This window comes from Arvicanthis niloticus, chromosome 3 (genome assembly GCF_011762505.2).
Source record: "Arvicanthis niloticus isolate mArvNil1 chromosome 3, mArvNil1.pat.X, whole genome shotgun sequence".
NCBI classification, from domain to species: Eukaryota; Metazoa; Chordata; class Mammalia; order Rodentia; family Muridae; genus Arvicanthis; species Arvicanthis niloticus.
This window is the reverse complement of record NC_047660.1, coordinates 19,498,509-19,512,482: the sequence shown is the minus strand read 5'-3', so window position 1 is coordinate 19,512,482 and position 13,974 is coordinate 19,498,509. Positions and strand designations below refer to the sequence as shown.

General features: G+C 35.2%; 1 protein-coding gene across 14 annotated transcripts in view; it reads right to left on the bottom strand.

Annotated features, from left to right (window-relative positions):
- Window positions 1-13,974, bottom strand: part of Mycbp2 (MYC binding protein 2) — a 222,594-nt gene that overhangs the window by 164,143 nt on the left and 44,477 nt on the right. For all 14 annotated transcript variants that reach the window (XM_076930602.1, XM_076930603.1, XM_076930607.1 and 11 more), the window contains exons 5-13: window positions 12,840-13,036; window positions 11,392-11,634; window positions 11,107-11,178; window positions 9,379-9,475; window positions 5,159-5,232; window positions 4,888-5,026; window positions 3,628-3,704; window positions 2,720-2,924; window positions 1,372-1,536 (exon numbers count right to left, since the gene is read on the bottom strand). In XM_076930602.1, the coding sequence (XP_076786717.1) occupies window positions 1,372-1,536; window positions 2,720-2,924; window positions 3,628-3,704; window positions 4,888-5,026; window positions 5,159-5,232; window positions 9,379-9,475; window positions 11,107-11,178; window positions 11,392-11,634; window positions 12,840-13,036 (1,269 nt within the window). The remainder of the gene's footprint in view (window positions 1-1,371; window positions 1,537-2,719; window positions 2,925-3,627; window positions 3,705-4,887; window positions 5,027-5,158; window positions 5,233-9,378; window positions 9,476-11,106; window positions 11,179-11,391; window positions 11,635-12,839; window positions 13,037-13,974) is intronic.

Below are 13,974 nucleotides of genomic sequence, written 5' to 3'. Positions count from 1 at the left end.
TCTTCAGCCTTCTGGCCCAGAATCATCTGACAGACCTTAGTGATGCAGGATTATTATGGGCTGATTACTCTGTCTAGGCAGATATAGTCGACTATTCTGCATGTGTGTCCTTTTCTGGACAGTAATTTGTCTGTAGATGGAGAGAGGCAATTCTTGCCTAGTGGCTGTCACCGCACAACTGGAGTATCTCCAAGGAGTGCAGAGCGTTTCTTAAATGTTCTTTCTTACAGACTTACGAAAGTAAATTATGAAACATATACTGTCATTTAGCCTCTTTTTAAGGAAAGTAGAAAAAAAGAAAAGTCTGAAAGTTAAGTAAACTTTTCCAAACTAAAAAAGTTAGTAATAAATCTGACTCTTATCTACAGGCACTGGCTATCATGGTCAAATATCTCTCAGCCTGCAAGAGGGCAGGTAGACCTTGTCTGTCTGGTCCACCCAACTTACATGTAAATGTTCAATTTCTATCAGCATTTTAGCAAGCAATATCTATGTGAATATTATTTTAAAACTATTAATATGCTACACTTGCAAGTCTGGTTCACTCTAACAATTTCAGACCACTGAGAACCTGAATGTCCCCACACTAAGTCAGTACTCCTATGATCTGAGGTCAGTTTCAGTTAATAATTAACTGCTCTAAATAAACTGTCTAAATCCTTGACTTCTTCATTCTTTGGATAATCACTTAACTTTGTAGTCATAAACTTCATTTACTCTGGTCTCCATTTTGTATTTTTGTCTCAAACAAAATCTTCCCCAAGTGGAATGACTCATTCACTATTCTCATTTTTAATTATTAAAAAAAAATCCAGCAACCAAATATTATGAGGTTATAGACTGGAGTTTACAAAAAATAAAACTATCTAGCTACTTCTATTCCTCATAGCCCCTTCTTAAATTTCAGTCAGGCACCTGATAAGCTGATAAATCATTCTTGTATCTGTGTGCTAGGTATTATAGAAAATAGTAATTAGCAAAAAAAATAATACTTCCACATTGTCTAAGTGAAAAAACAGATAATGCAATGATTGTAAGTCAGCCTTGTTATAAAAACTGTCTGCTGATAGTAACAACAAACCAAAAACTTGTTACGTGAGCGCTATGGTATAAAGGGAAAGCTTTCCAGAGAGAAAGTTCCCCTCACCAGGTTCATGACTAGCTTTTTGTGAAACGTCTTCTAGTGACAAAATACAATGGAAAACATCTGCCCCAAACTTTCACATTTGAAAAATAATGTAAAATATGTAGAGAAAGCATACTATATATGTTAATTTTCTAGACACATCTTTATTTACATATTTGTTACATATCTGATTCATATTGGAATCTTTTTGTATAAATGTTAACAATCGTTAATTTTTAACTTACTTGAACTATCAGAATAAATAGCATCTTTTCCAAACATGTATAGTTCTCCATCTTTAGAAATAACAGAACTACTTCCATTATTGCAGGCTGTGTACACAACAATCTTTCCTTCCATTTTAATAATCTTTTTCGGTTTATAGGGTTTTGACTGCCGTCTGCTCTTAGCTAAAAAGAACAAATAAAATGAATAGAAGGTAATAACAATGATTATATAAAACCAAAGAAGCAAATTATTTTCTTTGATACACTTCTTGATGCACTTTATTAAGCCTCAGAAGGCCTGGGCTTACCACCATGCAGATTAAAACAGGAACTTGCTAGCCTCATGTAGTCAATTAATGTTTAGGTTATCAAATGCCACAAGCACACAGACCATCCCAGTCCCCCTACACACATACTTATGTCACCTCCTTTTTATCTCTAACTAATGTGTGCTCTTATATTAGATTCTAGAAACAAAGTTTCTCATTCATCTAATAGATATTAAGTAGCTATACCAACTCAACGTGATTATAAGGAAAGATGATATACATATAAAACAGAACAAATAAATAAGAAATATGGGTGATTTAACAAACTATTCTAAAAAAAAATCTACTCATGAAATAAGCCAAAGATGGGAAACATCTATGAGCTGTTCATTGGATTAATCAATTTTCTACAAGCTTTCAGAATATAAACATCTTGTTATGCTACAGCATGCCTCTCATATGTCTTGACACCTCTAAGTATGTGCAATAATTAGTTTACATGAATGTTCTCTATATGTTCAAGTTTCTAGGAGATGGTAACATACTCTGCGGTTTTGTTAAGGGTTTGTTCCAAGGCAACTTTTATTTTCACATAATTTTCCATTATGTACAGACTTCAAAAATGAATCCCTGTAAGATGCCACTCCGAGGAATATGGAAAGTTATTTAAGAGAGAAAAATGGTGCTTTAAATGATTTAAACAGAAAAAAATACACAAAATTATTTACTTTTTCATTGCTGAGCAAATGATTTCCTAGTACAGAAAGAATTTCATAAGCAGTAATAAATATATAATACTATAAACAAAGTTACATAAGGTTTATCTTCACTTTGAAATATATTGTCCTTGCCAAGTTTTCAGCTTTTTAAGTAATCTACCAGAATAAATAAATGAAACAAAAAATTACCAACTACATATTCTCAGATGAATAATCGTATAGCCATAAAGATGCAAATTCATTCATAAGAACTGTAGTGAACCAGGAACCATCCTGGAGCTCATCATTTACTGAACATGCCCCATTCAGACTGACGAGGATGGAGCTGCTGGGATAACTCTCCACTAACTCAGAAGTGCCAACTCTCAGTCAACTTACTTGACTCTCCATCTTCTCCTTTGCTTGCAGATCCTGTGAAGAACACACTTCCATCCTCTGCAACTAAAAGGGCATGCGAGCCGTCATGTCCCACAGAGAAGTGCACTATCTTTGGAGATTTGGTAATTGGTAACTCAACCCATTTTCCTGCTGAAGGACCACCTTGTTTGATTCCGAGACTCTGGTACTTGCCAGTGTAATATATCTGACATGTTAGAAAGGAAAGAAAAGCAGAAGTTAGACTTTTGGAGTGGTGCACCAGGTTTTACAAAAATGTAAAAGCTTCCACATTTTATTGAAAGGTAAAAAAAGAATGTGATATATTTTATAGTATTCATATTTTGTGACCTGAGGGAGAAGAAACTAAGCCACTCAAGCTTGCTTTCCATATGTATTCTAGATAATTACAATTTTTATGTTTATATTCCCATGAATATACTCACAGAAAAAATTCATAAAACTGTTAATTTTCAAAATTTATAAAAACCTTCATGTAAATATATTCCTGATAATTTCTATTTTCAGAATTCCCTTTATTTATCTTAATTTCTCTTCATATTTATTAGACAAAAAAGAAACTTCAACCAATATAAACTAACCTACACAATCTACATGCTAATTAAACATGCTTGTATTTTATTATGGACATTTTAATAAATTTCTGATTTCTCATTTACAAAATAAATACAAAATATAAACTTGCAATAATTCAAAAATTATAGGAATTCAAAATTAAATATTTTCAAATACATAATGTTTTTAAAAGTTTATAAACTTTTAAGGTCTTAAATGTCACTACTCTTTAAATATGACAATATTTAAATATGAAAACTATCTGAATATATGTAACAATTTGTACTTTCTTGTTAAGCAGAAAATGTTAATTTTGAACAACGTGACTCACTTACCTTTCCATTTGCTGTTTTCATTAGTGCAAACTCTCGTCCTGCACCAAGTATGGCTGACTCTTCATCAAATCCTGTACCTGCAATCAAAACAAGACTAATAAATATGACTGTATTTCTAGTACATGTAATTCTAATTACAGCATGCACTCTATGAAATAATTTTAGTCAATCCAATTAGTACTGTTAAAAATTAAAATGGCCTGGCCACATGGCCCACTTCAATGGTATCTAGAGGACAACTAGTTTGAGAGCACCCTGGGCTACCTAGAAAGACTGTCACAAAGTGATGAGACAAAGCAAAGTAAAACCTAAGCACCACCATCTGCTCCATCATCTGCTGTCACTTTTACAGATACAATGGGTCTGCAACTTCAAGATGAAGCTATTCTATTACTACCAACATTTATAATAAAACATTATAAAAATCAATGTCAACAGTAGTCACTGATTTAAGGCATAAAAAAAATACACATTTTTATGGGCTGGAAAGATGGTTCAGAAGTTGGAAGAACTAGCTACTGTTCCAAGGGACCAAGGTTCGATTTAATCTTTAATCTCATAAGTTACTGCCCATTGTTTAACTAAACAAATACAAAGCTAACAGGTTCATCTAGCACCTCTATTTGGGATTGAAAAAAATCATGAAGATATCTAGATTAAAATATTTCAGACTCTCTGTCCCATGTTTTTTTTATAAAAGAAGAACTCCTAAATTGAAAAATATGTATAAAAAAAAATGTATAACATTTCAAACCATAAATTATAATTTTCTATACAGTACATTTTATGATGTTTGGCCAGTCATACAAGCAACCCATTCTGTGGGCCTTTTAAATGGAAATTTTGAGCTCAGTTTGGCTTATAAAATGGAAGGGAAGATATAAAAAAAATCTTATGTAATTAAAACATGAGATAAAAAACTAATGTCAAGGTTATTATACTCCCAAAGATGAAAAATTTTGTAAAGTTTCTCTAAGTTACAGAACAACACTACTCAATCTGCAGTGGTATTAAATAAATTACACTCAGCACTGTCCACCATAATCCTTAAGAAGTATTGGTTTATTTCATTTGTCCTATTCAAACTGAGAGTTGGAAAGTATTATCATCAGTCACTTTTCTCAGCACTTTCTAATACCTTACAGGCTGTATTTCCTAATTGCTTATATATTAATTAAAAATTGTTTTACAGTATTAAACACAATAGCCACTAAATTATTAACTGCAATGCTGAAAACACAATGTCTTTTGTCATCTTACTTATGATATGCAGATCCTTCTCAAGGTCAAACAGTGAGATGCCGCAGGCGTGTAGGCACTTCCTGGCCAGTTTCAGCTGTAATTCTTGTTGCAGTACAGGTTCTGTACTTGTGGCAAAAATCCTGACAACAAAGCCATCCTGCAATATTTTAAAAATTAAAGAAAAAGAATCAAGTATTACATTGCATGAATCAGTCTTCTATTAATTAATAAAAACCCAGTAATTTAAGACAAAATGGCTTCATTTACAACAGTGATTCCAAACACTTACGTCTCTTGAAGCAGCTATCTGGTTAATAAACTCTCCATCAGTAAATAAAATATTTTGACCTTCAGTGTGGCAATCTATACAAATGAAAGAAAAAGTAATTATATTACACATAAAATCAGCAACTCATGAAATGATTTTACTCCTCTGCTGAAGTCAGAATGAGAGTTCATCATGTAATAAGAATAGACTTACATTAAAAAAAGGACTTTTTAAAAGTTAAGAATTACAAATTAGCAAAAAATAAATGATTCAACTAAGAGTTCTGATCACATGTTGTGCTTACATTTATAAAGCTTGCATAATTAAGGATCTGAGAGGCAACCTAGTTTCAAAACGAATTAGTAGCCAATATAGTCTGGGAGTCGAACATGCACCATGATAAACAAACAGTGTTGGTTACAATCATTTCAATACCATCACATGCAATGTAGGCAACACTACCAACAGACATACACCACGGTCATTAGTGTCACAGAGAAATACAGATAGATCTAAGGCTTCTGTATTTAAGTCTATGGTGTCCAACTGCAGATATCCCTTGCTTTACAAAATGAAGGATCAAAACTACCTAAATATTTCTCCTACAGAAAGTCAATGTCTGTTCCACGTGTTTACTATTTACAATATACTAGATTTTCTAACCATTTATCCTTCTCATATTCAACAAATCTATACTCATTTCTTTCTTTTTGTCTCAAAATAGCCAAACATCTCAGCTACTACCCATACTTGCCAGCACTGAACATATTATCTATGTAGAATGGTGCACTTTGATCAAACAATTCTTCAATCAAAGTAACGCACAAGCTAATTGTGACAAGGGATACCAATATCATAGAAGGACACTGGAACATGTGTTAGTGACTGCTGCTAAATAACACAAACTACAAGCAAAATCAACATCTGTATAAATTGTATCCCTTGGAAAAACAAGTATTCAGCAAGCAAGTCTAAGAGCACACACACTTTCTATAGTAACCATGGAGAACTAGGATGAATCTCTCCATTAATCACAATACAAAAAGAAATTTCATTTCTCTTCAACCTGAATCAACAATACATAAAACTCTTTTTTTTTTTTTTTTTTTTTTTTTTTTTTTGAATACAGCAATGGAACCCACCCAAATAAGCTATATCTTTGCCCAAGAGCTTCATACTAGCATACTTCCTTATTATAAATATGCAAAACACAGGCAGACCCTTACCAAATAGAGAATTCAGTGATCACAAACTGGAAATAGAAACTGGGAGACAAGGCCACTGGTAGCCCAAGAGACTTGGTAATCAAAGAGAGGAGAAATCGAAAGAAAGAGTTCCTAGTCCACTGTATAGAATACAAAGAGGCACAAGAAAGATGCTTCTCAAGCTCTAAGCAGTAAGATTTTAAACTAAAAAGCAAAGAAGAAAAACTCATTATAATTTCAGATAAATGCAGGGGTGAGGGCGTGAAGCGGCGCAAGAGTAGCAAAAAGGCCCCATGTTCTGAGGCAACCTGTCACAAGACATAGACAGCAAACGACACAAGAACACAATCAGAAAGTTATACTGAAATATAAAGAATAAAATGATATTTAACAAGAGGTGTTTATTCATACTGCAGTGGAACAGCTGTAAGACTAGCTAGAATTGAAACTGAATAAATTACCAATTTGTGTTCACTTTAAACATGGTATTCAGTAAACCTATAAATCTGACAGTTTACTACTTCTCTTCTTGATGAGAAGCTACAGAGAAGAAATGTCCCTTGTCAGGGAAAGAGCAAATGGTTTTATTGAAGAAAATGTAGTCCATGCCAAAGAAATGAGCAAATGACAACAGGCTTCTTCAGGCTTGAGGGCTGAGGGCTGGCTCTTCTTTCCATGACATATTGAGAACTTCTCTTGCTCCTTTCTTTATCCAGTGTAACATTGTAACACAGCAGCTTCAGGAATATGTCAAGCAAGATCTGCAAGCTTGGAAGACACACAATATGGGACTATCCTCCCAAAGTTTGATTTGTTCTTCACTGTGAGCACAGCACAAGTTTATGAAACACAGAAAGCCAGACTTGTATGGTTAAAATTTACACTTATGTTAAATGATGCAGAACTTAAACTGAATAAAAACATTAGAAAATAATTTTTAATCATGGTAAATAAACGAAATACCTATAGGTAGGTATTTCTTAATTTTCCTTTCAGCTACAACCTTATAAATGAGCTGCACAGAAGTTACTCTTTTGTATTCTTTTGTACCCATCTATTTAGGAGGACACGTTTTGTCAATAATAAACTTTTCTTCTATGACATTATCCTAAAATAACTGGTCAGAGAGATAAAGGTGATCTTCCCCCTGTAATTTTCATAACAAAAAACAAGACAAAAGAAGGAAGAAGAAGAAGAGAAGGAGGAAGAGGAGGGGGAGGAGGAGGGAGAGGAAGAGGAGGAGGAGGAGATAGAGGTATAGGAGGAGGGAAAAGAGGAAGAAGGGAGGGAGGGAGAGAAAGAAGAAAGGGGGAGAAAGGGAAAGAAAGAAGGAAGGAAGGAAGGACAGAAGGGAGGGAGGGAGGGAGGGAAAAGAAGGAAACTGGAAAGCAGAGAGACTGGAAGACTCTCATTATTAATAAATCAATAATTTTAAGTATAATTTATAAACATTAAAATAATGCAGAAAAAGCCTAAAGACCTGGAAATGTAGTCCGAGTAGTAAGTAAAGGGTAAGTCTACAGCAGAATAGGATTCATTTTTATAACTACTGACATACACTTATATGAGTTTTGTGAAGGTATAATATAATTTTAAAACACTGTTTTTAAATCAGCCAGGTGTGGTGCCTCATGCCTTTAGTCAGAGCACTCAGGAGGCAGAGACAGGTAGATGTGTGAACTCAAGGCCAGTCTGGTGTACAATGCAAATTTCAGGCCAGGCCAGGCAGAGCTGTACAGTAACAGCTGCACAGCTGTCTCAAAACAAAAACAAAAGAACAAAAAAAAAAATCCAAAAACCAAGGCATTTTCAATCAATTTCAAAGTAGAAAGTGGAAGAGGAGAATGATCCAAGGAAACTAGAACTGAGAGTGGCAATATAATGAAAGTATATGTCATAATGTATGAAAATAATCCTAATGAAACCCATTGCATTATACAACAAATATATGCTGATGCTTCAAAATATTTCTAAAGTTATTATTGTCAAACAAATGATACAGCCCAAGACTTGTTTAGAAAAAATGTAGAATCTGAAAAGAGGTGTTATAAAATGATTTTGATGGTTGCCACTTTCCAAAACTGCTCTGTCACTGACATGGACATGAAATGTTTCATTTGCTTTATGATGCTGTCTACATCCTATTTTGGAAAAATACAGAAATAAAAAAGTTCAATTCAGTTTCTAATGAAGCTATAAGAATATTTAAAAGCTTGACAAGCAGGCTAGGAGTACATATCTTTTTCAATATGCTTTTTCTTCTTACTTCTTCAAAAGATCAAACGCTTAGAAGTATATTACTGTTTACCAAGAGATTACTAACAAACACACTAAATATTTAAGGTTGAGTGTGATCAGCTTTAGAAAGCACCAATGGTATAAGCAAATTTAAAACTTTAGGATAGAGACTATTTCTGCATTTGCCTAGTGCTGCAGAAAACCCGAGAGCTAGTGCCTCGAAACTCAGGTGGAGGGGGCACAGTGGCCGAGGAACTGGGCCCAAAGTCTTTGTCAACGCTTTCATACAAAGTGGATGACAAATGTTAACAATTTCTTGACCATCCTATGCCCGACCGCTACAAGTCCTTTAAAGCAGAGGAGAACTTTAGAGCACTGTTACGGTGACTAATAACCACAATGTACAGGGTAACTTAAGAGTTAAAGCAGTGGTTTGAGAGAGAGAGAGAGAGAGAGAGAGAGAGAGAGAGAGAGAGAGAGAGAGAGAGAGAGAGAGAGAGAGAGAAGGAAAGAACATTACCCTGTTAACTGGTGGGTTGAGGGGGTCTTAATGGGTAAAGGTGTTAGACCCTGTAGATGTGTATGAATTTGGAAATAAATAAGAAATATCATTATACTTTGTTTCTGATGCCTAGTATTTTCACAGGTATTAACTTACTGTAGGAGATAAAATGGTTTATATGTTACAATATTTAAAAACTCATTTGTAAGTAAGTACTATTCTTTGCTAATTACCATTCACGTCGTTAAGTATCTTCACATTACTTGTGAAGAAAGATAAGAATAGTTAAAACATACCTGGTAATATTACAGTACCATCTTGTTCCAGTGTTTCAGGGCTTATTCTTATGGCAGTCATACTGTGGTTATGCACATCTCGATATAATAAATAACCCTGATAATAAACAATTTTGACTATGTTAAGACATATTTTCATTACCAATAGAAATAGAAAAAGCAGTTGTATATTTCTGTTTCTGTTTTGTTGATTATAATAAATCAATGATGATATCTAAAGGCTATTAAAGATTAAAATTAAGACACGTGTCTACTTCGGATGGAGGCGTTGAGGAATAACTTAGGATGATCTTCTGGCCTGCAAACACATGTGCCACATGTATACACCCCCATATAACACACACACACACACACACACAAAACCACACTCAAACTCTAAAACCTAAAGCATTTTCCAAGACATCATTTCCTAGATAAAATCTAAGCATAAATTAATGAGACATTTTAAAGCACACTGAGTTTTAAGAGACAATCACTTTAATATTAAAATTTTATTTTCAAAATATCTCAAAAATTGATATAGCAAGATGATTCTTCACATATGTGGTAGTCTGAATGAGAATGGCCCCTATAGGCTCATGTGTTTGAGTGCTTAGTCTCCAGTTGGTCAGACTGCTTGGGAAAGATTAGTATGTGGAGCCTTGTTGGAAGAGGAGGAAGGCTTTGAGTTTTTAAAAGCCCACCCCAGCTCTCTTGCTCTTTCTCTCTCCCTCCACATCCTCTTTCCTTTACCCTCACCCCACCCCTGCTTCTGTCTGTCTGTCTGTCTGTCTGTCTGTCCCTCTGTCTCCTTACAACTTAAGGATCAGATGTGAGCTTTCAGCTATTGCTCCAGCACCACGTCTCCCCTATCACCACACCCCATCGATGACTGTCTAAAACTGTAAGCAAACCCCTAAATGTTTTCCTTTTTAAATTGCCTGAACAGTAATGAAGACAGAATAACAATTTCTTTAGTTTTCAAACTACTTTCAAATGCCATGTCTATCATTTCATGCAGACAATAGATCCTGATAGCTCAAGAAACCATAAAGTATAAAGAAATTTTTTCCCACTTTATACTTCCCAGAGGGAACCTGTCTCAAAGACAGGGATACAACAGAATTATGTATTTCTGAATCTTTCTGTCCATCTTTCACTTACTCTTTCTTCATAAGAGGAAAAGTAACTATATCTGATGCTGAACTAGTAAAAGCAGACAGTGTTGTTTGCAGCTGAGACCACAGCATTCAGTAAGCTCCATAGGCTTACTGTTTTCATTACTTTGTGGGTTTCTGTATGCATCTCTAGCAGGTGGATGTTCAATGGGCAGGCCAAGTGTTTGTTAGAAGGGACAGGATCTATACTTAGAATGCAAGATTTTATGGCAAGGAGACCTTTCTTTGGTCTCAGGTCATTTATTCATTTTCAATTCAGACTTGTTAATGAACAAGGCTGTCTAGGATTCTTATCCCTAGACTTGCTTAAACAAGAACACCAAAGAAGCTGTTTTTAATTCCTCTTTAAATGTAAATAACAGAGAACAAAATACGTTGACTTGTCCTAAGTCAAATGTTACTCAAGTGCAGAGCCAGGCTTGTAGCTGAACCACCAAGGAATTCTGACTTTATATTTTCCCTCCTGCTCTGTACCATTACCTAGCCAGTTTACTACAAATACAGCATTCTTATGTAAATTCATTCAACAAGTGTGAGTGGATAATTTCATTTATTGAGGATATTCTCCTACCTGGGCATATCCTAACCAAGACTTTTTTTCTTTTCTGTTTCTGATACGAGATGTAGAATTATATATATGGCCCTGTAAAATAGCAAAAAAAAAAGTCTATGAAGTGATTAATATTTACTAAACAATAAAAGTAATAAAAATAAACCTATTTAGTCATGTATCTCAGTTATAATTTGCAAGTAAAAATAAAAATTAGACAATACTAAAGGCAATAGAACAAGGGTACAATCAGTTACTGAGTTACGGCTATTTCTGTTACAATAAAAACTATAAAAGTCATTTTACCCTAACTGTTCCACTGTATCCAGAGCCTATTTTGTATAATCCATCCTTGCATAACAAATAAAGAAAAAATCCATCGTTCTGAAGCAGACACTGGTCATCTTCATCAACAGATATTTCTTTTAATGGCCACTTGTGCATTAAAGCTGCTTTCTTAATGCCATTGCTAAACCAGTCTTGAACTTGAATCTTTCCAACCAACACTGCCTGTACACTTCTCTGTAGTGAATTTAGTATTGTTGGCACCTGTTCAAAAGAGAAGATATAAAAACACATTTTAAAGTTTTTCAGACAAAGTAAGACACTTGTATTATTTCTAACAAAATAAGCTATAAAGACTGATCAACGTTTGACAGCCTTGCAAAAATACAAACTAAACTTGTAAGAAGTAAAGTACTATCACAGATGCTATGATGTGCGTGCAGACAGGAACCTAGCATGGCTGTCCTCCAAGAGGCCTAACAAGCAGCTGACTGAGACTGATGCAGATACTTACAATCAACCATTGGACGAAAGTTGGTGACCTCTGTGGTTGAATTAGGGAAAAGCTGGATGAAGCTGAGAAGGAGGGCAACCGTACAGGAAGACCAGCAGTCTCAACCAACCTGGACCCCCTGAGATCTCTCACTGAGCCACCAACCAGGCAGCAAACACCAGCTAATATAAGGCCCCAACACATATACTGGAGAGGACTGCCTGGTCTGGCCTCAGTGAGAGAAGATGCACCTAACCCTTGAGAGACTTGAGGCCCCAAGGAGTCGGAAAGCCTGGATGGGGGGCCAGGGGATGGGAGGCAATCCTCTTGAAGAGAGGAGGAATGGGATGAGGAACAGTGGGAGGGCAGACTGGGAGGAGCACAATACTGGACTGTAAAAAAAAATAAATGTAATAAAAAAAGAAGAAGAAGTAACACTCAGGCAGATTAGGCTTCTTTAAGGATTCTGTAAATCTGTAAAGCTTGTCTATGACTTGTTCTCTGTCACTTTGATCTATTATTGCTTTATGGAATTCAGAACGTGTTAATATAGTCTGCTTTATTATATACTAGCTTTCTTACTCTCTGTACATGATTTTTATTTTCTCTTTCTCTGTTATATTCTGCATAGTTTCTTCCTCTTTTATTTTTAGCTATTTGTGCTTTTAGCCATACTACCATTATTTAACCTTGCCTTTAACTTTCAAATTATAATTATTTGATTTTTCACTTCCTGGAGTTCTTATCTGATTTTTTCCTAATGTGACTACTTTTTATATTATATTCATTAATTATAGTTTAAATATTTAGAGATTTTGCCAAAATCCATTTATCTTTACTGATAAAAAATTAAAAACACATACAGACTAAATCAAATGCTATCTCAAAATAATGTGAAAAGTCAGAGAATTTCTATTGACAGTAAAGTACAATTTGGCATCTTTGAAATATCTTAACAGCTAAAAATATGAAATACCTGAATAGTTTGGCAAGCATGACTACCATTGTTGGTTAGGATAGCAGAGATGGCCTGAAGTGTCCTTCCTGTTTCTCCCCAGGAAGCCACCAGGCTGAAGAGGCAAGCACAGGAGAGTGCTGTGAGGGACTGCCCTGTGCTGTCATTCATCCCTGTGCTCCGAACAGTGATCTCCAAAAGGAGCTGGAAGAGAGACTCTGTGGATACAAGATTCAATTATATTCATTTGAGTTACAGAGCACTAAATATACATTCTTACTATATCTTATTCACTATATATTAATTTTAAGGCACCTAGAACTATTAGTTTTCAACTAGTTTTTGTCTAGTTAACCGCTCCACAATTAATACATTTATATAACAAGGAATTAGCATTTAGTTCTATCCCTTGCTTTTGTAAAGGAGGTAATAAAATTTGTCTGAGTTCATATACATCAATCTTGCTTATACAAGAAACTCATCCTTAAAGTCAGAGCTTTTCAAGTAAGGACTACTCACTGTACTTTCAGAGTGAAAGGAATGTGCCCTTTCATCTGTGCCCCATGGCATATTTACAAAACCACAAAAAAAAATGTTATAGCTTTAATATAAAAACTTTACTATTAACATAATTTATAAATAACATCTCACAGTAATAGAGGGGTATATAATTCATTTATCTTAACGAACTCTCAAGGACAGAGGACAAATAACTTTCTTCTCTAGTGGGTAATACCATTGAGACGCAGGCAGACTTCCCTTTATTCATAAAGCCTTATAGTGACAAAGGAGAAAAGAAGAATGCATGACTGTTATATTGCCACAGTAAATCACCTGAACACCACCCAGGACTGATCAATACCGCCTGGCTGTTTCTTTAGCAGAAGGGAAAGGGGAAGTGAAAATTCTTAGAAAGTAAAATAAAGGAAAGTGAACAAAACCAAGTCAGACTGACAGAAAACCTTGGAAAGATAAAGGAGGAAGAACAGGGAGGAAGGAAGGGAGGGAGGAAGGGAGGGAAGGAGGGAGGGAGGGAAGGAGGGAGGAAGGGAGGGAAGGAGGGAGGGAGGGAGGGAAGGAGGGAGGGAGGGAGGGAGGGAGGGAAGGAGGGAGGGAGGGAGGGAGGGAGGGAGGGAGGGAGGGAGGGAATCAATAC